The sequence below is a fragment of the Heterodontus francisci genome, chromosome 1, assembly GCF_036365525.1.
Source record: "Heterodontus francisci isolate sHetFra1 chromosome 1, sHetFra1.hap1, whole genome shotgun sequence".
NCBI lineage: Eukaryota > Metazoa > Chordata > Chondrichthyes > Heterodontiformes > Heterodontidae > Heterodontus > Heterodontus francisci.
Window position 1 is genome coordinate 2,570,069 of NC_090371.1, and position 23,770 is coordinate 2,593,838.

The 23,770-nt window shown below is 54.0% G+C and overlaps 1 protein-coding gene across 1 annotated transcript in view; it reads right to left on the minus strand.

The window, feature by feature from the left end:
• Window positions 1-604: 604 nt before the first annotated feature.
• Window positions 605-23,770, minus strand: part of LOC137368540 (galectin-3-binding protein-like) — a 53,287-nt gene continuing 30,121 nt past the window's right edge. The window contains exons 3-5 of the mRNA XM_068028735.1: window positions 13,306-13,437; window positions 9,014-9,281; window positions 605-1,676 (exon numbers count right to left, since the gene is read on the minus strand). Of these exons, the coding sequence (XP_067884836.1) occupies window positions 605-1,676; window positions 9,014-9,281; window positions 13,306-13,437 (1,472 nt within the window). The remainder of the gene's footprint in view (window positions 1,677-9,013; window positions 9,282-13,305; window positions 13,438-23,770) is intronic.

Below are 23,770 nucleotides of genomic sequence, written 5' to 3' on the forward strand. Positions count from 1 at the left end.
TAGTGTAGACTGCAATGTAAACTCCATCAGTACACAGTGTAATAGTGTAGACTGCAGTGTAAACTCCATCAGTACACAGTGTAATAGTGTAGACTGCAGTGTAAACACCATCAGTACACAGTGTAATAGTGTAGACTGCAGTGTAAACACCATCAGTACTCAGTGTAATAGTGTAGACTGCAGTGTAAACACCATCAGTACACAGTGTAATAGTGTAGACTGCAGTGTAAACTCCATCAGTACACAGTGTAATAGTGTAGACTGCAATGTAAACTCCATCAGTACTCAGTGTAATAGTGTAGACTGCAGTGTAAACACCATCAGTACACAGTGTAATAGTGTAGACTGCAGTGTAAACTCCATCAGTACTCAGTGTAATAGTGTAGACTGCAGTGTAAACTCCATCAGTACACAGTGTAATAGTGTAGACTGCAATGTAAACTCCATCAGTACACAGTGTAATAGTGTAGACTGCAATGTAAACTCCATCAGTACTCAGTGTAATAGTGTAGACTGCAGTGTAAACACCATCAGTACACAGTGTAATTGTGTCTGTAGACTGCGATTTTAATACCTCTTTCTTATCTTGTCCTTTGATGTTGCCTCATTTGTACATCGGTCTGATCACAAACTTCAAAGTGGAAAAGTATCCTGATTCACAGCCAAAAAAGAACAGGCCTTGGCCTTTGAAGGAGGGAAGGACTGCATTGTTTTCCTTGACATCATGCACATAGGAGACGTAATTATTGTTACACTGAAGGAGCACCTTGTTTTGATACCTGATGAGACTTTCCTTGCTTTGCCCATTGCTGTTTAATGTTGCTATGGGGTAGATACTGTAGGGACAGGGGACACTGCTTCTTTTGCAGCTTTGTGCACTGATGTGATAATACGCTGACCAAGACACCATTTCAGAGTTGTAGAACGCGCTGGTGTATTGGGTGGTTTGGAAGGAAATGGTCGGGGAGGATGGCTGAGTGAAGCTGACTTGATGGACGTACTGGTAACCATTATAGTACATGGAAGAGGAGGATCGGACCTGTGTGTTTGGGTCAATGTGAAGGGCAGCACTCCATTCTGAGGATATGTAAATTCTGGGCTCAAGGCTCAGGTCAGAGAAGTGTCTCTCTTTGTTAAGCTGCTCAACAGATACAGAATGGAACTCAAAAGCTTTAAGAAATCTCTTGAGAAAGAAGCTATCATGTTCTTCATATAGTTTTGACTGTAGCTGAATCTTGGAGAGGTCTTCTGGAGAGATCATGTGAAATCGGATTTTATCCATTAGTTCATGCGTCAGTTCCGTTTTCTTCTTGTTGATAATCCAGGTTTCTACAGCTTTGAACAGGGTCAGTTCATTCCAGATGACAATGTCTGATCTCAGGAGGAGAATGTTGAGCTGATCTCCAGTGATCTCATACCAGCTAGGTGATCTGATGAAAGATTCACAGTTCCAAGCAAAATACTCCATGCAAATCTCTTTCAGCAGTGGATCCTTGACAGCCTCTGCATAGTTATACAGCTCTAGCTGGTGTTTGAAAGAAGGATCTTGTGGGAGAAGTTTGTAAAAGAGTTTATCACAATAATCTCGAATAGCAGTCACTCCATAATTTGAAGCCATGTTGTGAATGCACTTGATTGAAGACAGATTGATATCAATTTTCTTGGTGTAAAAATACCTGAGGAGGGAAATGGCCAATGAGCAAAGAGATGATATGAGTTGTCCTGTTGATATATTAAATATCTATGAGTGTGCATCCCCCGTGGCAACTTTTGCAATTGATTTCAGATATCTACATTTTTTTAATGGAACTTGTACTATCGAAACCTCGAATCACAGAGAGTGCTGCAGCCCAGGAGACGACTACTTGGCTCATCATGGCTGCGTTGAACCTTTGATAGAACTTTCTGATTAATCCCACTCCCTTGCACTTTCCCCATAGCCCTGTAAATTATTAAAGTATTTATTTCTCCAACTTCCTTTCAGTATTGAATCTGCTCCTGCCGTCCTTTGGTGCAAGGGGGGAGGGGAGGTACAAGGGGGAGGGAAGGGGAAGGGGACGTGCAGGGGGAGGGGAGTGGGGGAGGTGCACGGGAGGGGAGGGGAGGTACAAGGGAAGGGGAGGTACGGGGGTGAGGGGAGGTGCGGGAGTGAGGGGAGGTGCAGGGGTGAGGGGAGGTGCAGGGGGAGGGGAGGTGCAGGGGGAGGGGAGGTGCAGGGGGAGGGGAGGTGCAGGGGGAGGGGAGGTGTGGGGTGGGGGGAGGGACAATGGGGGAGGAAGATGCGGGGAGAGGGGAGGTACAAGGGGGGAGGGGAGGGGAGGTACAAGGGGGGGAAGAGAGGGGAGGTGCAGGGGGGAAGGGGAAGTGCAAGGGGGCAGGGTTGGTGCAAGGGGAGGGGAGGTGAGGGGTGGTGCAGGGGGGAAGGGAGGTGCAGGAGGGAGGGGAAGTACAAGAGGGAGGGAGGTGTGGGGGAAGGGGCAATGGGGGAGAGAGGTGCGGGGGAGGGGCTGCTTTTATTCTTTTTGTTTTACCTCCAGTAGCTGGTGAGTGTTTTTCTTTTGGCTCCAACCTCAGAAACTGCAACTTTCTAATAGTTTCACTTTAGTATATTAGTAACTAATTCACTAATCAAATAAATAACTAAGGTTAGACAGACGTGTGAAAATGAGGATCTGAAAGTAATTAGCATCAATAAAGAGGTAGTAATTGAAAAATTAACTGGATTGAAGATTGATAAATCCCCTAGACCAGACGAGCATCATCCCAGAGTATTGAAGGAGGTGGCTACAGAGATAGTGGATGCATTGGTGATTATCTTTCAAAATTCTATAGATACTGGAAGGGTTCCTGCAGATTGGAAAGTAGCAAATGTAACCCCCAGTATTTAAGGGAGTGAGAGAAAAAGGAGAACGACACACCTGTTAGTTTGACGTCAGTGGTAGGGAAAATGTTCGAATCTATTATAAAGGATGAGATAAATGGACACTTGGAAAATAATGCAATGATTGGACAGAGTCAACATGGATTTGTGAAAGGGAAATCATGTTTGACAAACCTGGTGGAGTTTTTGAGGATGTTACTTGTAGCAGAGATAAAGGAGAACTAGTGGATGTGGTGTATTTGGATTTTCAGAAAGCTTTTGATAAGGTCCCACACAGGAGGTTTGTAAACAAAATTAGAGCACATGGGATTGGGGGGAATATACTGCAATGGATTGAGAATTGGTTAACAGACAGAAAGCAGAGAGTAGGAATAAATGGGTCATTCTCAGGATGACAGGCTGTTACTAGTGGGGTACCGCAAAGATCAGTGCTGGGGCTGCAGCTGTTTACAGTCTATATAAATGATTTGGATGTGGGGACCAATTGTAATATTTCCAAATTTGCAGATAAACTAGGAGGGGGTGTAAGTTGTGAGGAGGATGCAAGGAGACTTCAAGGGGATTTCATTAGGGCAGAGAAGGCTGAGGGGGGACCTGATTGAGGTATACAAAATTATGAGGGGCATTGATAGGATAGATAGGAAGAAACTTTTTCCCTTAGCAAAGGGTTCCATAACCAGGGGGCATAGATTTAAGGTAAGGGGCAGGAAGTTTAGAGGGGATTTGAGGAAAAAAAATTTCACCCAGAGGGTGGTTGGAATCTGGAACACACTGCCTGAAGGGGTGGTAGAGGCAGGAAACCTCACAACATTTAAGAAGTATTTAGATGAGCACTTGAAACACCATAGCATACAAAGCCACAGGCCAAGTGCTGGAAAATGGGATGAGAATAGATAGGTGCTTGATGGCCGGCACAGACACGATGGGCCGAAGGGCCTGTTTCTGTGCTGTATAACTCTATGACTCTATGACTCTGTGGACAGGCTAAGTGAATGAGCAAGAACATGGCAGATGGAATACCATTTAAATAGAGCAGAGGAGACGCAACTGGACTCTGACATGTGCAGACACTAAGTGGGGGTCCCCCTCTCTCTCCATTCCAGCTTGAAAGCTTTCAAATCCTGCCTGTTGACTGACCACCTTTGCATACTCTGGCGACAATCAGAAACCCCGGTGGAGGAAATCATCCACAGCGCTATCTTCAAGATACTCAACGAACCAGTCTTCTACTTTTGCAAACTAAAAGCCTTAGGACCACTGAATTCAGCTAGAAGCCAGCCAAATCACCAAACCCCACAGACTGTATACCTTTTTTTATGAACTCTAACTCAACCAATCTACCATTTTGGATACTGTTGGGGGCGATGGCCTATCAGGGGAAAACAACAGCAGCCTGAGCAGTGGCACCACGGCTGGCACTGTTGTTCAGCAGGGAGGGACAAAGCGCAGAAGAGCAATAGTTATCGGGGACTCTATAGTCAGGGGCACAGATAGGCGCTTCTGTGGACGTGAAAGAGACTCCAGGATGGTATGTTGCCTCCCTGGTGCCAGGGTCAAGGATGTCTCTGAACGGACAGGGGGCATTCTGAAGGGGGAGGGTGAACAGCCAGAGGTTGTGGTACACATTGGTACCAATGACATAGGCAGGAAGAGTGATGAGGTCCTGCAGGGGGAGTTTAGGGAGTTAGGTAGAAAGTTAAAAGACAGGACCTCTAGGGTTGTAATCTCGGGATTACTCCCTGTGCCACGTGCCAGTGAGGCTAGAAATAGGAAGATAGTGCAGCTAAACACGTGGCTGAGCAGCTGGTGTATAAGGGAGGGTTTCAGATATCTGGACCATGGGCTCTCTTCAGGGACAGATGGGACCTGTACAAGAAGGACGGGTTGCATCTAAACTGGAGGGGCACAAATATCCGGGCTGCGAGGTTTGCTAGCGTCACTCGGGAGGGTTTAAACTAGTGTGGCAGGGGGGTGGGAACCAGAGCAGTAGGACAGCAAGTGAAATAAATGAGGAGGAACTAGTAAATAAGGCCAGTAAGACTAAGAGGAAGAGCAGGCAGGGAGATGTTGCGGAGCACAGCGGGACTGGTGGTCTGAAATGCATTTGTTTCAATGCGAGAAGTATAACAGGTAAGGCAGATGAACTTAGAGCTTGGATTAGTACTTGGAAATATGATGTTGTTGCTATTACAGAGACTTGGTTGAGGGAAGGGCAGGATTGGCAGCTAAATGTTCGAGGATTTAGAAGCTTCAGGCGGGATAGAGGGGGATGTAAAAGGGGTGGGGGAGTTGCATTACTGGTTAAGGAGAATATCACAGCTGTACTGCGGGAGGACACCTCGGAGGGGTCATGCAGCGAGGCAATATGGGTGGAGCTCAGGAATAGGAACGGTGCAGTCACAATGTTGGGGGTTTACTACAGGCCTCCCAACAGCTAGCGGGAGGTAGAGGAGCAGATATGTAGACAGATTTTGGAAAGATGTAAAGGTAACAGGGTTGTAGTGGTGGGTGATTTTAACTTCCTCTATATTGACAGGGACTCACTTCGTGCTCGTGGCTTGGATGGGGCAGAATTTGTGAGGAGCATCCAGGAGGGCTTCTTGAAACAATATGTAGATAGTCCAACTAGGGATGGGGCCATACTGGACCTGGTTTTGGGGAATGAGCCCGGCCAGGTGGTCGAAGTTTCAGTGGGGGAGCATTTCGGGAAAAGTGACCATAATTCCGTAAGTTTTAAGGTACTTGTAGATAAGGATAACAGTAGTCCTCTGGTGAAGGTGCTAAATTGGGGGAAGGCTAATTATAACAATATTAGGCAGGAACTGAAGAATTTAGATTGGGGGCGGCTGTTTGAGGGTAAATCAACATCTGACATGTGGGAGTCTTTCAAACGTCAGTTGATTAGAATCCAGGACCAGCATGTTCCTGTGAGGAAGAAGGATAAGTTTGGCAAGTTTCGGGAACCTTGGATAACGCGGGATATTGTGAGCCTAGTCAAAAAGAAAAAGGAAGCATTCGTAAGGGCTGGAAGGCTAGGAACAGACAAATCCCTTGAGGAATATAAAGACAGTAGAAAGGAACCTAAGCAAGAAGTTAGGAGGGCTAAAAGGTGTCAGAAAGGTCATTGGCAAACAAGATTAAGGAAAATCCCAAGGCTTTTTATATGTATATTAAGAGCAAGAGGGTAACCAGGGAAAGGGTTGGCCCACTCAAGGACAGAGATGGGAATCTATGTGTGGAGACAGAGGAAATGGGCGAGGTGCTAAATGAGTACTTTGCATCAGTATTCACCAAAGAGAAGGACTTGGTGGATGATGAGTCGAGGGAAGGGAGTGTAGATAGTCTCAGTCATCTCATTATCAAAAAGGAGGAGGTGTTGGGTGTCTTGCAAAGCATTAAGGTAGATAAGTCCCCAGGGCCTGATGGGATCTACCCCAGAATACTGAGGGAGGCAAGGGAAGAAATTGCTGGGGCCTTGACAGAAATCTTTGCATCCTCATTGGCTACAGGTGAGGTCCCAGAGGACTGGAGAATAGCCAATGTTGTTCCTTTGTTTAAGAAGGGTAGCAAGGATAATCCAGGAAATTATAGGCCGGTGAGCTTTACGTCAGTGGTAGGGAAATTATTAGAGAGGATCCTTCAGGACAGGATTTACTCCCATTTGGAAACAAATGAACTTATTAGCGAGAGACAGCATGGTTTTGTGAAGGGGAGGTCGTGTCTCACTAATTTGACTGAGTTTTTTGAGGAAGTGACGAAGATGATTGATGAAGGAAGGGCAGTGGATGTTATCTATATGGACTTTAGTAAAGCCTTTGACAAGGTCCCTCATGGCAGATTGGTACAAAAGGTGAAGTCACACGGGATCAGAGGTGAGCTGGCAAGATGGATATAGAAGTGGCTCAGTCATAGAAGACAGAGGGTAGCAGTGGATGGGTGCTTTTCTGAATGGAGGGATGTGACTAGTGGTGTTCCGCAGGGATCAGTGCTGGGACCTTTGCTCTTTGTAGTATATATAAATGATTTGGAGGGAAATGCAGCTGGTCTGATTAGTAAGTTTGCGGACGACACAAAGGTTGGTGGACTTGCGGATAATGATGAGGATTGTCAGAGGATACAGCAGGATATAGATCGGTTGGAGACTTGGGCGGAGAAATGGCAGATGGAGTTTAATTCGGACAAATGTGAGGTAATGCATTTTGGAAGGTCTAATGCAGGTGGGAAGTATACAGTAAATGGCAGAACCCTTAGGAGTATTGACAGGCAGAGAGATCTGGGCGTACAGGTCCACAGGTCACTGAAAGTGGCAACGCAAGTGGATAAGGTAGTCAAGAGGGCATACGGCATGCTTGCCTTCATCGGTCGGGGCATAGAGTATAAAAATTGGCAAGTCATGCTGCAGCTGTACAGAATCTTAGGCCACACTTAGAATATTGCGTGCAATTCTGATCGCCACACTACCAGAAGGACGTGGAGGCTTTGGAGAGGGTACAGAGGAGGTTTACCAGGATGTTGCCTGGTCTGGAGGGCATTAGCTATGAGGAGAGGTTGGAAAAACTTGTGTTCACTGGAACGACGGAGATGGAGGGGCGACATGATAGAGGTTTACAAAGTTATGAGCGGCATGGACAGAGTGGATAGTCAGAAGCTTTTTCCCAGGGTGGAAGAGTCAGTTACGAGGGGACATAGGTTTAAGGTGCAAGGGGCAAAGTTTAGAGGGGATGTGCGAGGCAAGCTCTTTACACAGAGGGTGGTGAGTGCCTGGAACTTGCTGCCGGGGGAGGTGGTGGAAGCAGGTACGATAGCGACGTTTAAGAGGCATCTTGACAAATACATGAATAGGTTGGGAATAGAGGGATACGGTCCCCGGAAGTGCGGAAGGTTTTAGTTTAGGCAGGCATCAAGATCGGCACAGACTTGGAGGGCCGAATGGCCTGTTCCTGTGCTGTACTGTTCTTTGTTCTTTGCCCACTCTGTAACCTATTTGTGTGTGTGTGTGTAAACCTCCTGACTGTGTGTGAATGAAAATTGGCGCATTGTTTCTTATTTTTATTAGTTCAGTTTAGGTATAATAAAGTTAACCTCTTTCTTTGTTAACTCAAGAAAACCTGTCTGATTGGTTCTTGTGATGATTATAGCAAGTAAGGAATCAAACACCTACTGAATTGGCCAGTACATCCACTTTAAGAAAGAATTAAACCTGTTGTGGTCAAACAAGGAGAGGGAAAAGAGGGAAGCCCTTCGACCCCTCCTCACTTGACCGTAATAGTCTCCAAATTTAAGAAAGCATATACTTGCATTGGAGACGGCACAGCGAAGGATCACTAAATTGGTCCCTGGAATGAGGGGGTTGTCCTTTGATGAGAAGCTGAGTAAATTGGACTTATATTGTCTGAAGTTTTGAAGAATGAGAGGTGATCTCATTGAAACATACATTATTCTGATAGGGTAGAAGATGAGAGATTAACTGGTCGGGGAATCTAAAACACGGGGGCTCAGTCTCAGGATAAGGGGCCGATCATGTAAGACTGAGATGAGGAGAAATCACTCCACCCAGAGGGTTGTGGATGCTCCATCATTGAATACATTTAAGGCTGGGATAGATAGATTTTTGTTCATGCAGGGAATCAAGGGATATGGGGAGTGGGTAGGAAAGTGGAATTGAAGCCCAGGATCAGCCATGATCGTATTGAATGGTGGAGCAGGCTCAATGGGCCATATGGTCTACTCCTGCTCCTATTTCTTGTGTTCTTATGTAGACAGTGCATTCCAGATCACAACTACTGAAAAGAGTTTCTTTATCAATACCAATAACAATTTTGAACACCTCTATTAAATCTTCCTTTAATCCTCTCTTCTCTAAGGAGCCCAGCTTTTCCACTCTATCCACATAACTGAAGTCAGTCACCCCTGGAATCATTCTTGTGAATTTTTTGTGCATTCTCTCCAACGCCTTCACATCTTTCCTGCAGAGATTTCCAGAGATTTAGAAAGATTTAATGTAACTTCATAACTTCTAAACTCCATATCTCGCTTTAGAAAGTTTTAGAAACTCTACTTTTCCTCTTTCCAAAATTGCCGTATGTTTTGTCAAAGTTTTATATGTGCACCCTTAGTAAACACGCTCTTTACCTGATGAAATCTTCCACATAGGGCAGGCAATCTTGCTGAACCATCATTTGGATTCCGCTGGTTTTGTTCTCGCTGATGAGGTTCCCGTCTGTGCTGAGTGACAGGATTAATCTGTGTGCACACAGGTGTAGTTTAACAGGCCCTCGCCTAGCTGTCAGGACCAGAATCTTCACTTGGCAGTGCTTCTGGCTGAGGTACAGCTTATTGAGCGACTCGTGAAGCTCAGACATCTGGTCGAGTCTATAGCTGGGCATGTCTCCAGCTTGCCCTGTGAAATCAGAGGATGACAATTACTGCATTTACATCCGATGTCACGGAAACATTACGTTGAGTACCAGTTACTGATTTGCTTTTGAGTCCCACATCCATCCTGTGGGGTTGTGGGTCACTTGCAGCTCTCCAGTCCAAGACAACAGACCAGAGCTACACCACCATGAGCTGAACAAGATTCTGTGCTCACCTGGAATCTGCTACAATTCACAAGGGATATAGATTAGGATCAGGAGCAGGATCTGTTCTGAATCTATCCCATTTAGCACGGTGGTAGTGCCACACAACACGATGGATGGAATCCTCAATGTGAAGATGGGACTTTGTCTCCACAAAGACTGTGCGGTGGTCACTCCTACCAATACTGTCATGGACAGACGCTTGTGCTACAGGCAGATTGGTGAGGACGAGGTCAAGTATGTTTTTCCCTCTTGGCTCCCTCACCACCCGCCGCAGACCCAGTCGAGCAGCTATGTCCTTTAGGACTCGGCCAGCTCGGTCAGTAATGGCACAACCAAGCCACTCTTGGTGCCCAGGGCTAGAGTCATAGGCCTGGATTTTACAATTACATTGCTCTGTGTAGTCACAAGTTCATTTATGTCACAGAAGAGGCCATTCGGCCCATCGAGTCCGTGCCAGCTCTGCAGAGCTATACAGTCAGTCCCACTCCCCTGCTCAATCCCCGTAACCCTGAAAGTCAATTTCCTTTTGAAGTCAGTGATTGTCTCTGTTTCCCCCACCCTTGTGGAGAGCAAGTTCCAGGTCATTACGACCAGCTGTGTAAGTAAGTGCTTCCTCACATTCCCCCTGCATCTCTTGCCCAAAACCTTCAATCTGGGTCCCCTAGTCCTTGCATCATTTGTTAATGGGAACAGTTTTTCTTTGTCTAACTTTTCTAAGCCTGTCACAATTTTATACATTTCTATTAAATCTCCCCTCAGTCTCATTTGTTCTAAGGAGAACAAAACCAATTTTCCCAGCCTAACCTTGTAACTAAAATCCTCCATCTCTGGAACCATTCTTGGAAATCCTCTCTTCACCCTCTCAAGGACCCTCACATCCTTCCTAAAATCATGTTCAACTAACTTGCTGGAGTTTTTTGAGGAGGTAACAGAGAGGGTTGATGAGGGCATTGCTATTGATATGGTGTACATGGACTTTCGAAAGGTGTTTGATACAGTGCCACACAACAGACTTGTGAGTAAACTTGTAACTCATGGAATAAAAGGGACGGTAGCAACATGGATAGGGAATTAGCTGAGTGACAGGAAACAAAGAGTAGTGGATAATGGATGTTTTTCGGGCTGGAGGAATGTTTGTTGTGGAGTTCCCCAGGGATCAGTGTTGGGACCCTTGTTTTTCCTGATATATATTAATGACAGGGCACAATTTCAAAGTTTGTGAATGATACGAAACTTGGAAGCATTGTGAACCGTGAGCGGGATAGTGTAGAACTTCAAAAGGATATAGACAATTTGGTGGAATGGGCAGACAGGTGGCAGATGAAGTTCAATGGAGAGAAATGTGAAATGGTTAATTTTGGTAGGAAGAACATGGAGAGACAATATAGAATAAAGGGTACAATTCTAAAGGAGTGCAGGAGCAGAGAGACCTGGGTGTATATGTGCATAAGTCATTGAAGGTGGCAGGACAGGTTGAGAGAGCGGTTAAGAAAGCAGAAAGTACCCTGGGCTTTACCAAAGGGTTACGGTGAGGTAATGGTAATGTCACTGAATTAGCGGCCCAGACTAATCCCCTGGGGACATGGGATCAAATTCCACCATGTCAGCTGATGGGATTTAAATGCAAATAATTATTAAAAATCTGGAATTGAACTCTAGCTAAGTAATTGTGCAGTCAAACACTGACATCAGCTCACTCAGGATAGGCTGCCTATTTGTTTTATTCTTTCATGGGATGTGGGCGTCACTGGCCCGGCCAGCATTTGTTGCCCATCCATAAGCAGTTAGATACAATGGAGTGGCTTACTCGGCCATTTCAGAGGGCCTGTAAGAGTTAACCACATCGCTGTGGGTCTGGAGTCACATGTAGGCCAGACCAGGTCAGGACAGCAGATTTCCGTGCTCAAGGACATTAGTGAACCAGATGGGTTTTTACAACAATTGACAATGGTTTCATGGCCATCATTAGACCAGCTTTTAATTCCAGATTTTTATTAATTATTTAAATTAAATTATTAATTAATTTTAGCCTGGGCCTCTGCATTACCAGCTCAGTGACATTACCACTACGCCACCTCCTGCAGTTCCCCATGGCTTAGTTAAACTCTCCTTTTACCAACTGAATTTTTGTCTGCTTGAGTGCAGCTCCTGAACAACCATTGACCTCCTGGCAGCAGTGCCACACGACTCCAGGCGAGTATTCAGGCACAGCATTGAATGGATATCCACCCGAGGAGTGTGTTAGCACCCACAGCCTCTCAAACCTGAACCTCTTGACAGGCTGTACACCACCCACCCAGGCCAAGGCCCAGGCTGTACACCACCCACCCAGGCCAAGGCCCAGGCTGTACACCACCCACCCAGGCCAAGGCCCAGGATGTACACCACCCACCCAGGCCAAGGCCCAGGCTGTACACCACCCACCCAGGCCAAGGCCCAGTCTGTACACCACCTACCCAGGCCAAGGCCCAGGATGTACACCACCCACCCAGGCCAAGGCCCAGGATGTACACCACCCACCCAGGCCAAGGCCCAGGCTGTACACCACCCACCCAGGCCAAGGCCCAGGATGTACACCACCCACCCAGGCCAAGGCCCAGGCTGTACACCACCCACCCAGGCCAAGGCCCAGTCTGTACACCACCTACCCAGGCCAAGGCCCAGGATGTACACCACCCACCCAGGCCAAGGCCCAGGACGTACACCACCCAGCCAGGCCAAGGCCCAGGCTGTACACCACCCACCCAATCCAAGGCCCAGGCTGTACACCACCCACCCAGGCCAAGGCCCAGACTGTACACCACCCAGCCAGGCCAAGGCCCAGGATGTACACCACCCAGCCAGGCCAAGGCCCAGGATGTACACCACCCAGCCAGGCCAAGGCCCAGGCTGTACACCACCCACCCAGGCCAAGGCCCAGGCTGTGCTCCAGACCCCAGGCCAAGGTCCAGGCTGTACACCACCCAGCCAGGCCAAGGCCCAGGCTGTGCTCCACCCAGCCAGGCCAAGCCCCAGGCTGTGCTCCAGACCCCAGGCCAAGGTCCAGGCTGTACACCACCCAGCCAGGCCAAGGCCCAGGCTGTGCTCCACCCAGCCAGGCCAAGGCCCAGGCTGTACACCACCCAGCCAGGCCAAGGCCCAGGCTGTACACCACCCAGCCAGGCCAAGGCCCAGGCTGTACACCACCCACCCAGGCCAAGGTCCAGGCTGTACACCACCCACCCAGGCTGCACATCACCCACCCAGGCCAAGGCCCAGGCTGTATACCACCCAGCCAGGATAAGGCCCAGGCTGTCCTCCAGACCCCAGGCCAAGGCCCAGGCTGTGCTCCACCCACCCAGGCCAATGCCCAGGCTGTTCTCCAAACCCCAGGCCAATGCCCAGGCTGTGTTCCAACCCCAGGCCAATGCCCAGGCTGTTCTCCAAACCCGAGGCCAATGCCCAGGCTGTGTTCCATCCCCAGGCCAAGGCCCAGGCTGTCCTCCAGACCCCAGGGCAAGGTCCAGGCTGTGCTCCACCCAGCCAGGCCAAGGCCCAGGCTGTGTTCCATCCCCAGGCCAAGGCCCAGGCTGCCCTCCAGACCCCAGGCCAAGGCCCAGGCTGTCCTCCAGACCCCAGGCCAAGGCCCAGGCTGTCCTCCAGACCCCAGGCCAAGGCCCAGGCTGTCCTCCAGACACCAGGCCAAGGCCCAGGCTGTCCTCCAGACCCCAGGCCAAGGCCCAGGCTATGCTCCCTCCCTCCCGAGGCTTCTTACCCCACCAGACATCACCCCCAGATTTCCCCCAATGTCCTCCCCCGGATCAAGCATCTGCCCGATGTAAAGAACAGGAAAAACATTACGTGGATCACATCGAACACCAGCATCTTCTGAGTGTTGGCAGTTGTGGATTTTCCAACCTTTGCTTTGACACTGAGTGAGAGAGGATTCTGACCCGGAGCAGAAAACATCATCCAACAAAATGGATCCTGAGCCTGAGGGAAAGAGACAGAAATGAATAGAGAGCCCGAGAGACTCAGCCCAGAGATTCCAGCAACAGCAATCATAATAAGCAATAATCATAATTCCCACTCCAGGACTTGAGCACAAAAATCTAGGCAGACACTACAGTGCAGTACTGAGGGAGTGCCGCACTGTCGGAGGGTCAGTACTGAGGGAGCGCCGCACTGTGGGAGGGTCAGTACTGAGGGAGCTCCGCACTGTGGGAGGGTCAGTACTGAGGGAGCTCCGCACTGTCGGAGGGTCAGTACTGAGGGAGTGCCGCACTGTCGGAGGGTCAGTACTGAGGGAGTGCCGCACTGTCGGAGTGTCAGTACTGAGGGAGTGCCGCACTGTCGGAGGGTCAGTACTGAGGGAGTGCCGCACTGTCGGAGGGTCAGTACTGAGGGAGCTCCGCACTGTCGGAGGGTCAGTACTGAGGGAGCTCCGCACTGTGGGAGGGTCAGTACTGAGGGAGCTCCGCACTGTCGGAGGGTCAGTACTGAGGGAGCTCCGCACTGTGGGAGGGTCAGTACTGAGGGAGCTCCGCACTGTCGGAGGGTCAGTACTGAGGGAGCTCCACACTGTCGGAGGGTCAGTACTGAGGGAGTGCCGCACTGTGGGAGGGTCAGTACTGAGGGAGCTCCGCACTGTCGGAGGGTCAGTACTGAGGGAGCGCCGCACTGTCGGAGGGTCAGTACTGAGGGAGCTCCGCACTGTCGGAGGGTCAGTACTGAGGGAGCTCCGCACTGTGGGAGGGTCAGTACTGAGGGAGCTCCGCACTGTCGGAGGGTCAGTACTGAGGGAGCGCCGCACTGTCGGAGGGTCAGTACTGAGGGAGCGCCGCACTGTCGGAGGGTCAGTCCTGAGGGAGCTCCGCACTGTCGGAGGGTCAGTACTGAGGGAGCTCCGCACTGTGGGAGGGTCAGTACTGAGGGAGCTCCGCATTGTCGGAGGGTCAGTACTGAGGGAGCTCCGCACTGTCGGAGGGTCAGTACTGAGGGAGCTCCGCACTGTCGGAGGGTCAGTACTGAGGGAGTGCCGCACTGTCGGAGGGTCAGTACTGAGGGAGCTCCGCACTGTCGGAGGGTCAGTACTGAGGGAGCTCCGCACTGTGGGAGGGTCAGTACTGAGGGAGCTCTGCACTGTGGGAGGGTCAGTACTGAGGGAGTGCCGCATTGTCGGGAGGTCAGTACTGAGGGAATGCCGCACTGTCGGAGGGTCAGTACTGAGGGAGCTCCGCACTGTGGGAGGGTCAGTACTGAGGGAGCTCCGCACTGTGGGAGGGTCAGTACTGAGGGAGCTCCGCACTGTGGGAGGGTCAGTACTGAGGGAGCTCCGCACTGTGGGAGGGTCAGTACAGAGGGAGTGCCGCACTGTCGGAGGGTCAGTACTGAGGGAGCTCCGCACAGTGGGAGGGTCAGTACTGAGGGAGCTCCGCACTGCCGGAGGGTCAGTACTGAGGGAGCTCCGCACTGCCGGAGGGTCAGTACTGAAGGAGCTCCGCACTGCCGGAGGGTCAGTACTGAGGGAGCTCCGCACTGTCGGAGGGTCAGTACTGAGGGAGCTCCGCACTATGGGAGGGTCAGTACTGAGGGAGCTCCGCACTGTGGGAGGGTCAGTACTGAGGGAGTGCCGCACTGTGGGAGGGTCAGTACTGAGGGAGCTCCGCACTGTCGGAGGGTCAGTACTGAGGGAGCTCCGCACTGTGGGAGGGTCAGTACTTAGGGAGCTCCGCACTGTCGGAGGGTCAGGACTGAGGGAGCTCCGCACTGTCGGAGGGTCAGTACTGAGGGAGTGCCGCACTGTCGGAGGGTCAGTACTGAGGGAGCTCCGCACTGTCGGAGGGTCAGTACTGAGGGAGCTCCGCACTGTCGGAGGGTCAGTACTGAGGGAGCTCCGCACTGTCGGAGGGTCAGTACTGAGGGAGCTCCGCACTGTGGGAGGGTCAGTACTGAGGGAGCTCCGCACTGTGGGAGGGTCAGTACTGAGGGAGTGCCGCACTGTCGGAGGGTCAGTACTGAGGGAGCTCCGCACTGTCGGAGGGTCAGTACTGAGGGAGTGCCGCACTGTCGGAGTGTCAGTACTGAGGGAGTGCCGCACTGTCGGAGGGTCAGTACTGAGGGAGTGCCGCACTGTGGGAGGGTCAGTACTGAGGGAGCTCCGCACTGTCGGAGGGTCAGTACTGAGGGAGTGCCGCACTGTCGGAGTGTCAGTACTGAGGGAGTGCCGCACTGTCGGAGGGTCAGTACTGAGGGAGCTCCGCACTGTGGGAGGGTCAGTACTGAGGGAGCTCCGCACTGTGGGAGGGTCAGTACTGAGGGAGTGCCGCACTGTCGGAGGGTCAGTACTGAGGGAGTGCCGCACTGTCGGAGGGTCAGTACTGAGGGAGCTCCGCACTGTCGGAGGGTCAGTACTGAGGGAGCTCCGCACTGTCGGAGGGTCAGTACTGAGGGAGTGCCGCACTGTCGGAGGGTCAGTACTGAGGGAGCTCCGCACTGTCGGGGGGTCAGTACTGAGGGAGCTCCGCACTGTGGGAGGGTCAGTACTGAGGGAGCTCCGCACTGTCGGAGGGTCAGTACTGAGGGAGCGCCGCACTGTCGGAGGGTCAGTACTGAGGGAGTGCCGCACTGTCGGAGGGTCAGTACTGAGGGAGCTCCGCACTGTGGGAGGGTCAGTACTGAGGGAGCTCCGCACTGTGGGAGGGTCAGTACTGAGGGAGCTCCGCACTGTGGGAGGGTCAGTACTGAGGGAGCTCCGCACTGTGGGAGGGTCAGTACTGAGGGAGCTCCGCACTGTGGGAGGGTCAGTACTGAGGGAGCTCCGCACTGTGGGATGGTCAGTACTGAGGGAGCTCCGCAATGTGGGAGGGTCAGTACTGAGGGAGCTCCGCACTGTCGGAGGGTCAGTACTGAGGGAGCTCCGCACTGTCGGAGGGTCAGTACTGAGGGAGCTCCGCACTATGGGAGGGTCAGTACTGAGGGAGCTCCGCACTGTGGGAGGGTCAGTACTGAGGGAGCTCCGCACTGTGGGAGGGTCAGTACTGAGGGAGTGCCGCACTGTGGGAGGGTCAGTACTGAGGGAGCTCCGCACTGTCGGAGGGTCAGTACTGAGGGAGCTCCGCACTGTGGGAGGGTCAGTACTGAGGGAGCTCCGCACTGTCGGAGGGTCAGTACTGAGGGAGCTCCGCACTGTCGGAGGGTCAGTACTGAGTGAGCTCCGCACTGTCGGAGGGTCAGTACTGAGGGAGCTCCGCACTGTCGGAGGGTCAGTACTGAGGGAGCTCCGCACTGTCGGAGGGTCAGTACTGAGGGAGCTCCGCACTGTGGGAGGGTCAGTACTGAGGGAGCTCCGCACTGTCGGAGGGTCAGTACTGAGGGAGTGCCGCACTGTCGGAGGGTCAGTACTGAGGGAGCTCCGCACTGTCGGAGGGTCAGTACTGAGGGAGCTCCGCACTGTCGGAGGGTCAGTACTGAGGGAGTGCCGCACTGTCGGAGTGTCAGTACTGAGGGAGTGCCGCACTGTCGGAGGGTCAGTACTGAGGGAGTGCCGCACTGTCGGAGGGTCAGTACTGAGGGAGCTCCGCACTGTCGGAGGGTCAGTACTGAGGGAGCTCCGCACTGTCGGAGGGTCAGTACTGAGGGAGCTCCGCACTGTCGGAGGGTCAGTACTGAGGGAGCTCCGCACTGTGGGAGGGTCAGTACTGAGGGAGCTCCGCACTGTCGGAGTGTCAGTACTGAGGGAGCTCCGCACTGTCGGAGTGTCAGTACTGAGGGAGTGCCGCACTGTCGGAGGGTCAGTACTGAGGGAGTGCCGCACTGTGGGAGGGTCAGTACTGAGGGAGCTCCGCACTGTCGGAGGGTCAGTACTGAGGGAGTGCCGCACTGTCGGAGTGTCAGTACTGAGGGAGTGCCGCACTGTCGGAGGGTCAGTACTGAGGGAGTGCCGCACTGTCGGAGGGTCAGTACTGAGGGAGCTCCGCACTGTGGGAGGGTCAGTACTGAGGGAGCTCCGCACTGTGGGAGGGTCAGTACTGAGGGAGTGCCGCACTGTCGGAGGGTCAGTACTGAGGGAGTGCCGCACTGTCGGAGGGTCAGTACTGAGGGAGCTCCGCACTGTCGGAGGGTCAGTACTGAGGGAGCGCCGCACTGTCGGAGGGTCAGTACTGAGGGAGTGCCGCACTGTCGGAGGGTCAGTACTGAGGGAGCTCCGCACTGTGGGAGGGTCAGTACTGAGGGAGCTCCGCACTGTGGGAGGGTCAGTACTGAGGGAGCTCCGCACTGTGGGAGGGTCAGTACTGAGGGAGCTCCGCACTGTGGGAGGGTCAGTACTGAGGGAGCTCCGCACTGTGGGAGGGTCAGTACTGAGGGAGCTCCGCACTGTGGGATGGTCAGTACTGAGGGAGCTCCGCAATGTGGGAGGGTCAGTACTGAGGGAGCTCCGCACTGTGGGAGGGTCAGTACTGAGGGAGTGCCGCACTGTCGGAGGGTCAGTACTGAGGGAGCTCCGCACTGTCGGAGGGTCAGTACTGAGGGAGCTCCGCACTGTGGGAGTGTCAGTACTGAGGGAGCTCCGCACTGTCGGAGGGTCAGTACTGAGGGAGCACCGCACTGTTGGAGGGTCAGTACTGAGGGAGCTCCGCACTGTGGGAGGGTCAGTACTGAGGGAGCTCCGCACTGTGGGAGGGTCAGTACTGAGGGAGCTCCGCACTGTGGGAGGGTCAGTACTGAGGGAGCTCCGCACTGTGGGAGGGTCAGTACTGAGGGAGCTCCGCACTGTGGGAGGGTCAGTACTGAGGGAGCTCCGCAGTGTGGGAGGGTCAGTACTGAGGGAGCACCGCACTGTGGGAGGGTCAGTACTGAGGGAGCTCCGCACTGTGGGAGGGTCAGTACTGAGGGAGTGCCGCATTGTCGGAGGGTCAGTACTGAGGGAGCTCCGCACTGTCGGAGGATCAGTACTGAGGGAGTGCCGCATTGTCAGAGGGTCAGTACTGAGGGAGTGCCGCACTTTCGGAGGGTCAGTACTGAGGGAGCTCCGCACTGTGGGAGGTTCAGTACTGAGGGAGCTCCGCACTGCCGGAGGGTCAGTACTGAGGGAGCTCCGCACTGTGGGAGGGTCAGTACTGAGGGAGCTCCGCACTGCCGGAGGGTCAGTACTGAGGGAGCTCCGCACTGTGGGAGGGTCAGTACTGAGGGAACTCCGCACTGTGGGAGGGTCAGTACTGAGGGAGCTCCGCACTGTGGGAGGGTCAGTACTGAGGGAGCTCCGCACTGTGGGAGGGTCAGTACTGAGGGAGTGCCGCACTGTCGGAGGGTCAGTACTGAGGGAGCTCCGCACTGTGGGAGGGTCAGTACTGAGGGAGCTCCGCACTGTGGGAGGGTCAGTACTGAGGGAGTGCCGCACTGTCGGAGGTTCAGTACTCAGGGAGCTCCGCACTGTGGGAGGGTCAGTACTGAGGGAGTGCCGCATTGTCGGAGGGTCAGTACTGAGGGAGCTCCGCACTGTGGGAGGGTCAGTACTGAGGGAGCTCCGCACTCTGGGAGGGTCAGTATTGAGGGAGTGCCGCACTGTCGGAGGGTCAGTACTGAGGGAGCTCCGCACTGTCGGAGGGTCAGTACTGAGGGAGCTCCGCACTGTGGGAGGGTCAGTACTGAGGGAGTGCCGCATTGTCGGGAGGTCAGTACTGGGGGAACGCCGCACTGTCGGAGGGTCAGTACTGAGGGAGCTCCGCACTGTCGGAGGGTCAGTACTGAGGGAGCTCCGCACTGTGGGAGGGTCAGTACTGAGGGAGCACCGCTCTGTGGGAGGGTCAGTACTGAGGGAGCTCCGCACTGTGGGAGGGTCAGTACTGCGGGAGTGCCGCATTGTCGGAGGGTCAGTACTGAGGGAGCTCCGCACTGTCGGAGGGTCAGTACTGAGGGAGTGCCGCATTGTCGGAGGGTCAGTACTGAGGGAGCTCCGCACTGTCGGAGGGTCAGTACTGAGGGAGCTCCGCACTGTGGGAGGGTCAGTACTGAGGGAGCTCCGCACTGTGGGTGGGTCAGTACTGAGGGAGTGCCGCATTGTCGGGAGGTCAGTACTGAGGGAACACCGCACTGTCGGAGGGTCAGTACTGAGGGAACACCGCACTGTCGGAGGGTCAGTACTGAGGGAGCTCCGCACTGTGGGAGGGTCAGTACTGAGGGAGTGCCGCATTGTCGGAGGGTCAGTACTGAGGGAGCTCCGCACTGTGGGAGGGTCAGTACTGAGGGAGCTCCGCACTGTCGGAGGGTCAGTACTGAGGGAGCTCCGCACTGTCGGAGGGTCAGTACTGAGGGAGCTCCGCACTGTGGGAGGGTCAGTACTGAGGGAGCTCCGCACTGTGGGAGGGTCAGTACTGAGGGAGCTCCGCACTGTGGGAGGGTCAGTACTGAGGGAGCTCCGCACTGCCGGAGGGTCAGTACTGAGGGAGCTCCGCACTGTCGGAGGGTCAGTGCTGAGGGAGCTCGCACTATGGGAGGGTCAGTACTGAGGGAGTGCCGCATTGTCGGAGGGTCAGTACTGAGGGAGCTCCGCACGATGGGAGGGTCAGTACTGAGGGAGTGCCGCATTGTCGGAGGGTCAGTACTGAGGGAGCTCCGCACTGTGGGAGGGTCAGTACTGAGGGAGCTTCGCACTGTGGGAGGGTCAGTACTGAGGGAGTGCCGCATTGTCGGAGGGTCAGTACTGAGGGAGCGCCGCACTGTCGGAGGGTCAGTACTGAGGGAGCTCCGCACGATGGGAGGGTCAGTACTGAGGGAGTGCCGCATTGTCGGAGGGTCAGTACTGAGGGAGCGCCACACTGTCAGAGGGTCAGTACTGAGTGAGAGCCGCACTGTGGGAGGGTCAGTACTGAGTGAGTGCCGCATTGTCGGGGGGTCAGTACTGAGGGAACGCCGCACTGTCGGAGGGTCAGTACTGAGGGAGCGCCGCACTGTCGGGGGGTCAGTACTGAGGGAGCGCCGCACTGTCGGAGGGTCAATACTGAGGGAGCACCGCACTGTCGGAGGGTCAATACTGAGGGGGGTGTCATACTGTTGGAGGGTCAGAACCGAGGAGGGGTATCACATTGTCGGAGTGTCAGTACTGAGGGAGTGCTGCACTGTCGGAGGGTCAGTACTGAGGGAGCGCCGCACTGTCAGTGGGTCAGTACTGAGGGAGCACCGCACTGTCAGAGGGTGAGTACTGAGGGAGTGCCGCACTGTCGGAGGGTCAGTACTGAGGGAGTGCTGCACTGTCAGAGGGTCAGTACTGAGGGAGCGCCGCACTGTCGGAGGGTCAGTACTGAGGGAGCGCCGCACTGTCAGAGGGTCAGTACTGAGGGAGTGCTGCACTGTCAGAGGTTCAGTACTGAGGGAGCACCGCACTGTCGGAGGGTCAGTACTGAGGGAGCGCCGCACTGTCAGAGGGTCAGTACTGAGGGAGCGCTGCACTGTCGGAGTGTCAGTACTGAGGGACTGCCGCACTGTCAGTGGGTCAGTACTGAGGGAGCACCGCACTGTCAGAGGGTCAGTACTGAGGGAGTGCCGCACTGTCGGAGGGTCAGTACTGAGGGAGTGCTGCACTGTCAGAGGGTCAGTACTGAGGGAGCGCCGCACTGTCGGAGGGTCAGTACTGAGGGAGCGCTGCACTGTCAGAGGGTCAGTACTGAGGGAGTGCTGCACTGTCGGAGGGTCAGTACTGAGGGAGCGCTGCACTGTCGGAGGGTCAGTACTGAGGGAGTGCCGCACTGTCGGAGGGTCAGTACTCAGGGAGCGCCGCACTGTCAGAGGGTCAGTACTGAGGGAGCGCTGCACTGTCGGAGTGTCAGTACTGAGGGAGCACCGCACTGTCGGAGGGTCAGTACTGAGGGAGCGCCGCACTGTCAGAGGGTCAGTACTGAGGGAGCGCTGCACTGTCGGAGGGTCAGTACTGAGGGAGCGCCGCACTGTCAGAGGGTCAGTACTGAGGGAGCGCTGCACTGTCGGAGGGTCAGTACTGAGGGAGCGCCGCACTGTCAGAGGGTCAGTACTGAGGGAGCGCTGCACTGTCGGAGTGTCAGTACTGAGGGGACTGCCGCACTGTCAGTGGGTCAGTACTGAGGGAGCACCGGACTGTCAGAGGGTCAGTACTGAGGGAGTGCCGCACTGTCGGAGGGTCAGTACTGAGGGAGTGCTGCACTGTCAGAGGGTCAGTACTGAGGGAGCGCCGCACTGTCGGAGGGTCAGTACTGAGGGAGCGCTGCACTGTCAGAGTGTCAGTACTGAGGGAGTGCTGCACTGTCGGAGGTTCAGTACTGAGGGAGCACCGCACTGTCGGAGGGTCAGTACTCAGGGAGCGCCGCACTGTCAGAGGGTCAGTACTGAGGGAGCGCCGCACTGTCGGAGGGGTCAATACTGAGGGAGTGCTGCACTGTCAGAGGGTCAGTACTGAGGGAGCACCGCACTGTCAGAGTGTCAGTACTGAGGGGAGTGCTGCACTGTCAGAGGGTCAATACTGAGGGAGCACCGCACTGTCGGAGGGTCAATACTGAGGGAGCACCGCACTGTCAGAGGGTCAGTACTGAGGGAATGCTGCACTGTCGGAGGTTCAGTACTGAGGGAATGCTGCACTGTCGGAGGGTCAATACTGAGGGAATGCTGCACTGTCGGAGGTTCAGTACTGAGGGAGTGCTGCACTGTCGGAGGGTCAGTACTGAGGGAGTGCCGCACTGTCGGAGGGTCAATACTGAGGAATGCTGCACTGTCAGAGGGTCAGTACTGAGGGGAGTGTCACACTGTCGGAGGGTTAGTACTGAGGGAGTGCTGCAATGTCGGAGGGTCAGTACTGAGGGAGTGCTGCACTGTCGGAGGGTCAGTACTGAGGGAGCACCGCACTGTCGGAGGGTCAATACTGAGGGGAGTGCCGCACTGTCAGAGGGTCAGTACTGAGGGCGTGACGCACTGTCAGAGGGTCAGTACTGAGGGAATGCTGCACTGTCGGAGGTTCAGTACTGAGGGAGTGCTGCACTGTCGGAGGTTCAGTACTGAGGGAGTGCTGCACTGTTGGAGGTTCAGTACTGAGGGAGTGCTGCACTGTTGGAGGTTCAGTACTGAGGGAGTGCTGCACTGTTGGAGGTTCAGTACTGAGGGGAATGCTGCACTGTCGGAGGTTCAGTACTGAGGGAGCTGCTGCACTGTTGGAGGTTCAGTACTGAGGGAGTGCTGCACTGTCGGAGGGTCAATACTGAGGGAGTGCTGCACTGTTGGAGGTTCAGTACTGAGGGAGTGCCGCACTGTCGGAGGGTCAATACTGAGGGAGTGCTGCACTGTTGGAGGTTCAGTACTGAGGGAGTGCTGCATTGTCGGAGGGTCAATACTGAGGGAGCACCGCACTGTCGGAGGGTCAATACTGAGGGAGCACCGCACTGTCAGAGGGTCAGTACGGAGGGTGTGACGCACTGTCGGAGGGTCAGTACTGAGGGAGTGCTGCACTGTCGGAGGGTCAATACTGAGGGAATGCTGCACTGTCGGAGGGTCAATACTGAGGGAGTGCTGCACTGTCGGAGGGGTCAGCACTGAGGGAGTGCCGCACTGTCGGAGGGTCAATACTGAGGGAATGCTGCACTGTCAGAGGGTCAGTACTGAGGGAGTGTCACACTGTCGGAGGGTCAGTACTGAGGGAGTGCTGCACTGTCGGAGTGTCAGTACTGAGGGAGTGCTGCACTGTCGGAGGGTCAGTACTGAGGGAGCACCGCACTGTCGGAGGGTCAATACTGAGGGAGTGCCGCACTGTCAGAGGGTCAGTACTGAGGGCGTGACGCACTGTCAGAGGGTCAGTACTGAGGGAATGCTGCACTGTCGGAGGTTCAGTACTGAGGGAGTGCCGCACTGTTGGAGGTTCAGTACTGAGGGAGTGCTGCACTATCGGAGGGTCAGTACTGAGGGAGTGCTGCACTGTCGGAGGTTCAGTCCTGAGGGAGTGCTGCACTGTTGGAGGTTCAGTACTGAGGGAATGCTGCACTGTCGGAGGTTCAGTACTGAGGGAGTGCTGCACTGTTGGAGGTTCAGTACTGAGGGAGTGCTGCACTGTCGGAGGGTCAGTACTGAGGGAGTGCTGCACTGTTGGAGGTTCAGTACTGAGGGAGTGCTGCACTGTCGGAGGGTCAATACTGAGGGAGTGCTGCACTGTCGGAGGGTCAATAATGAGGGAGTGCTGCACTGTTGGAGGTTCAGTACTGAGGGAGCACCGCACCACACTCCCCAGGGCCCTGCCATTCACTGTATATGTCCTGCCCTGGTTTAACTTCCCAAAATGCATCACCTCACACTTGTCTGTGTTAAATTCCATTTA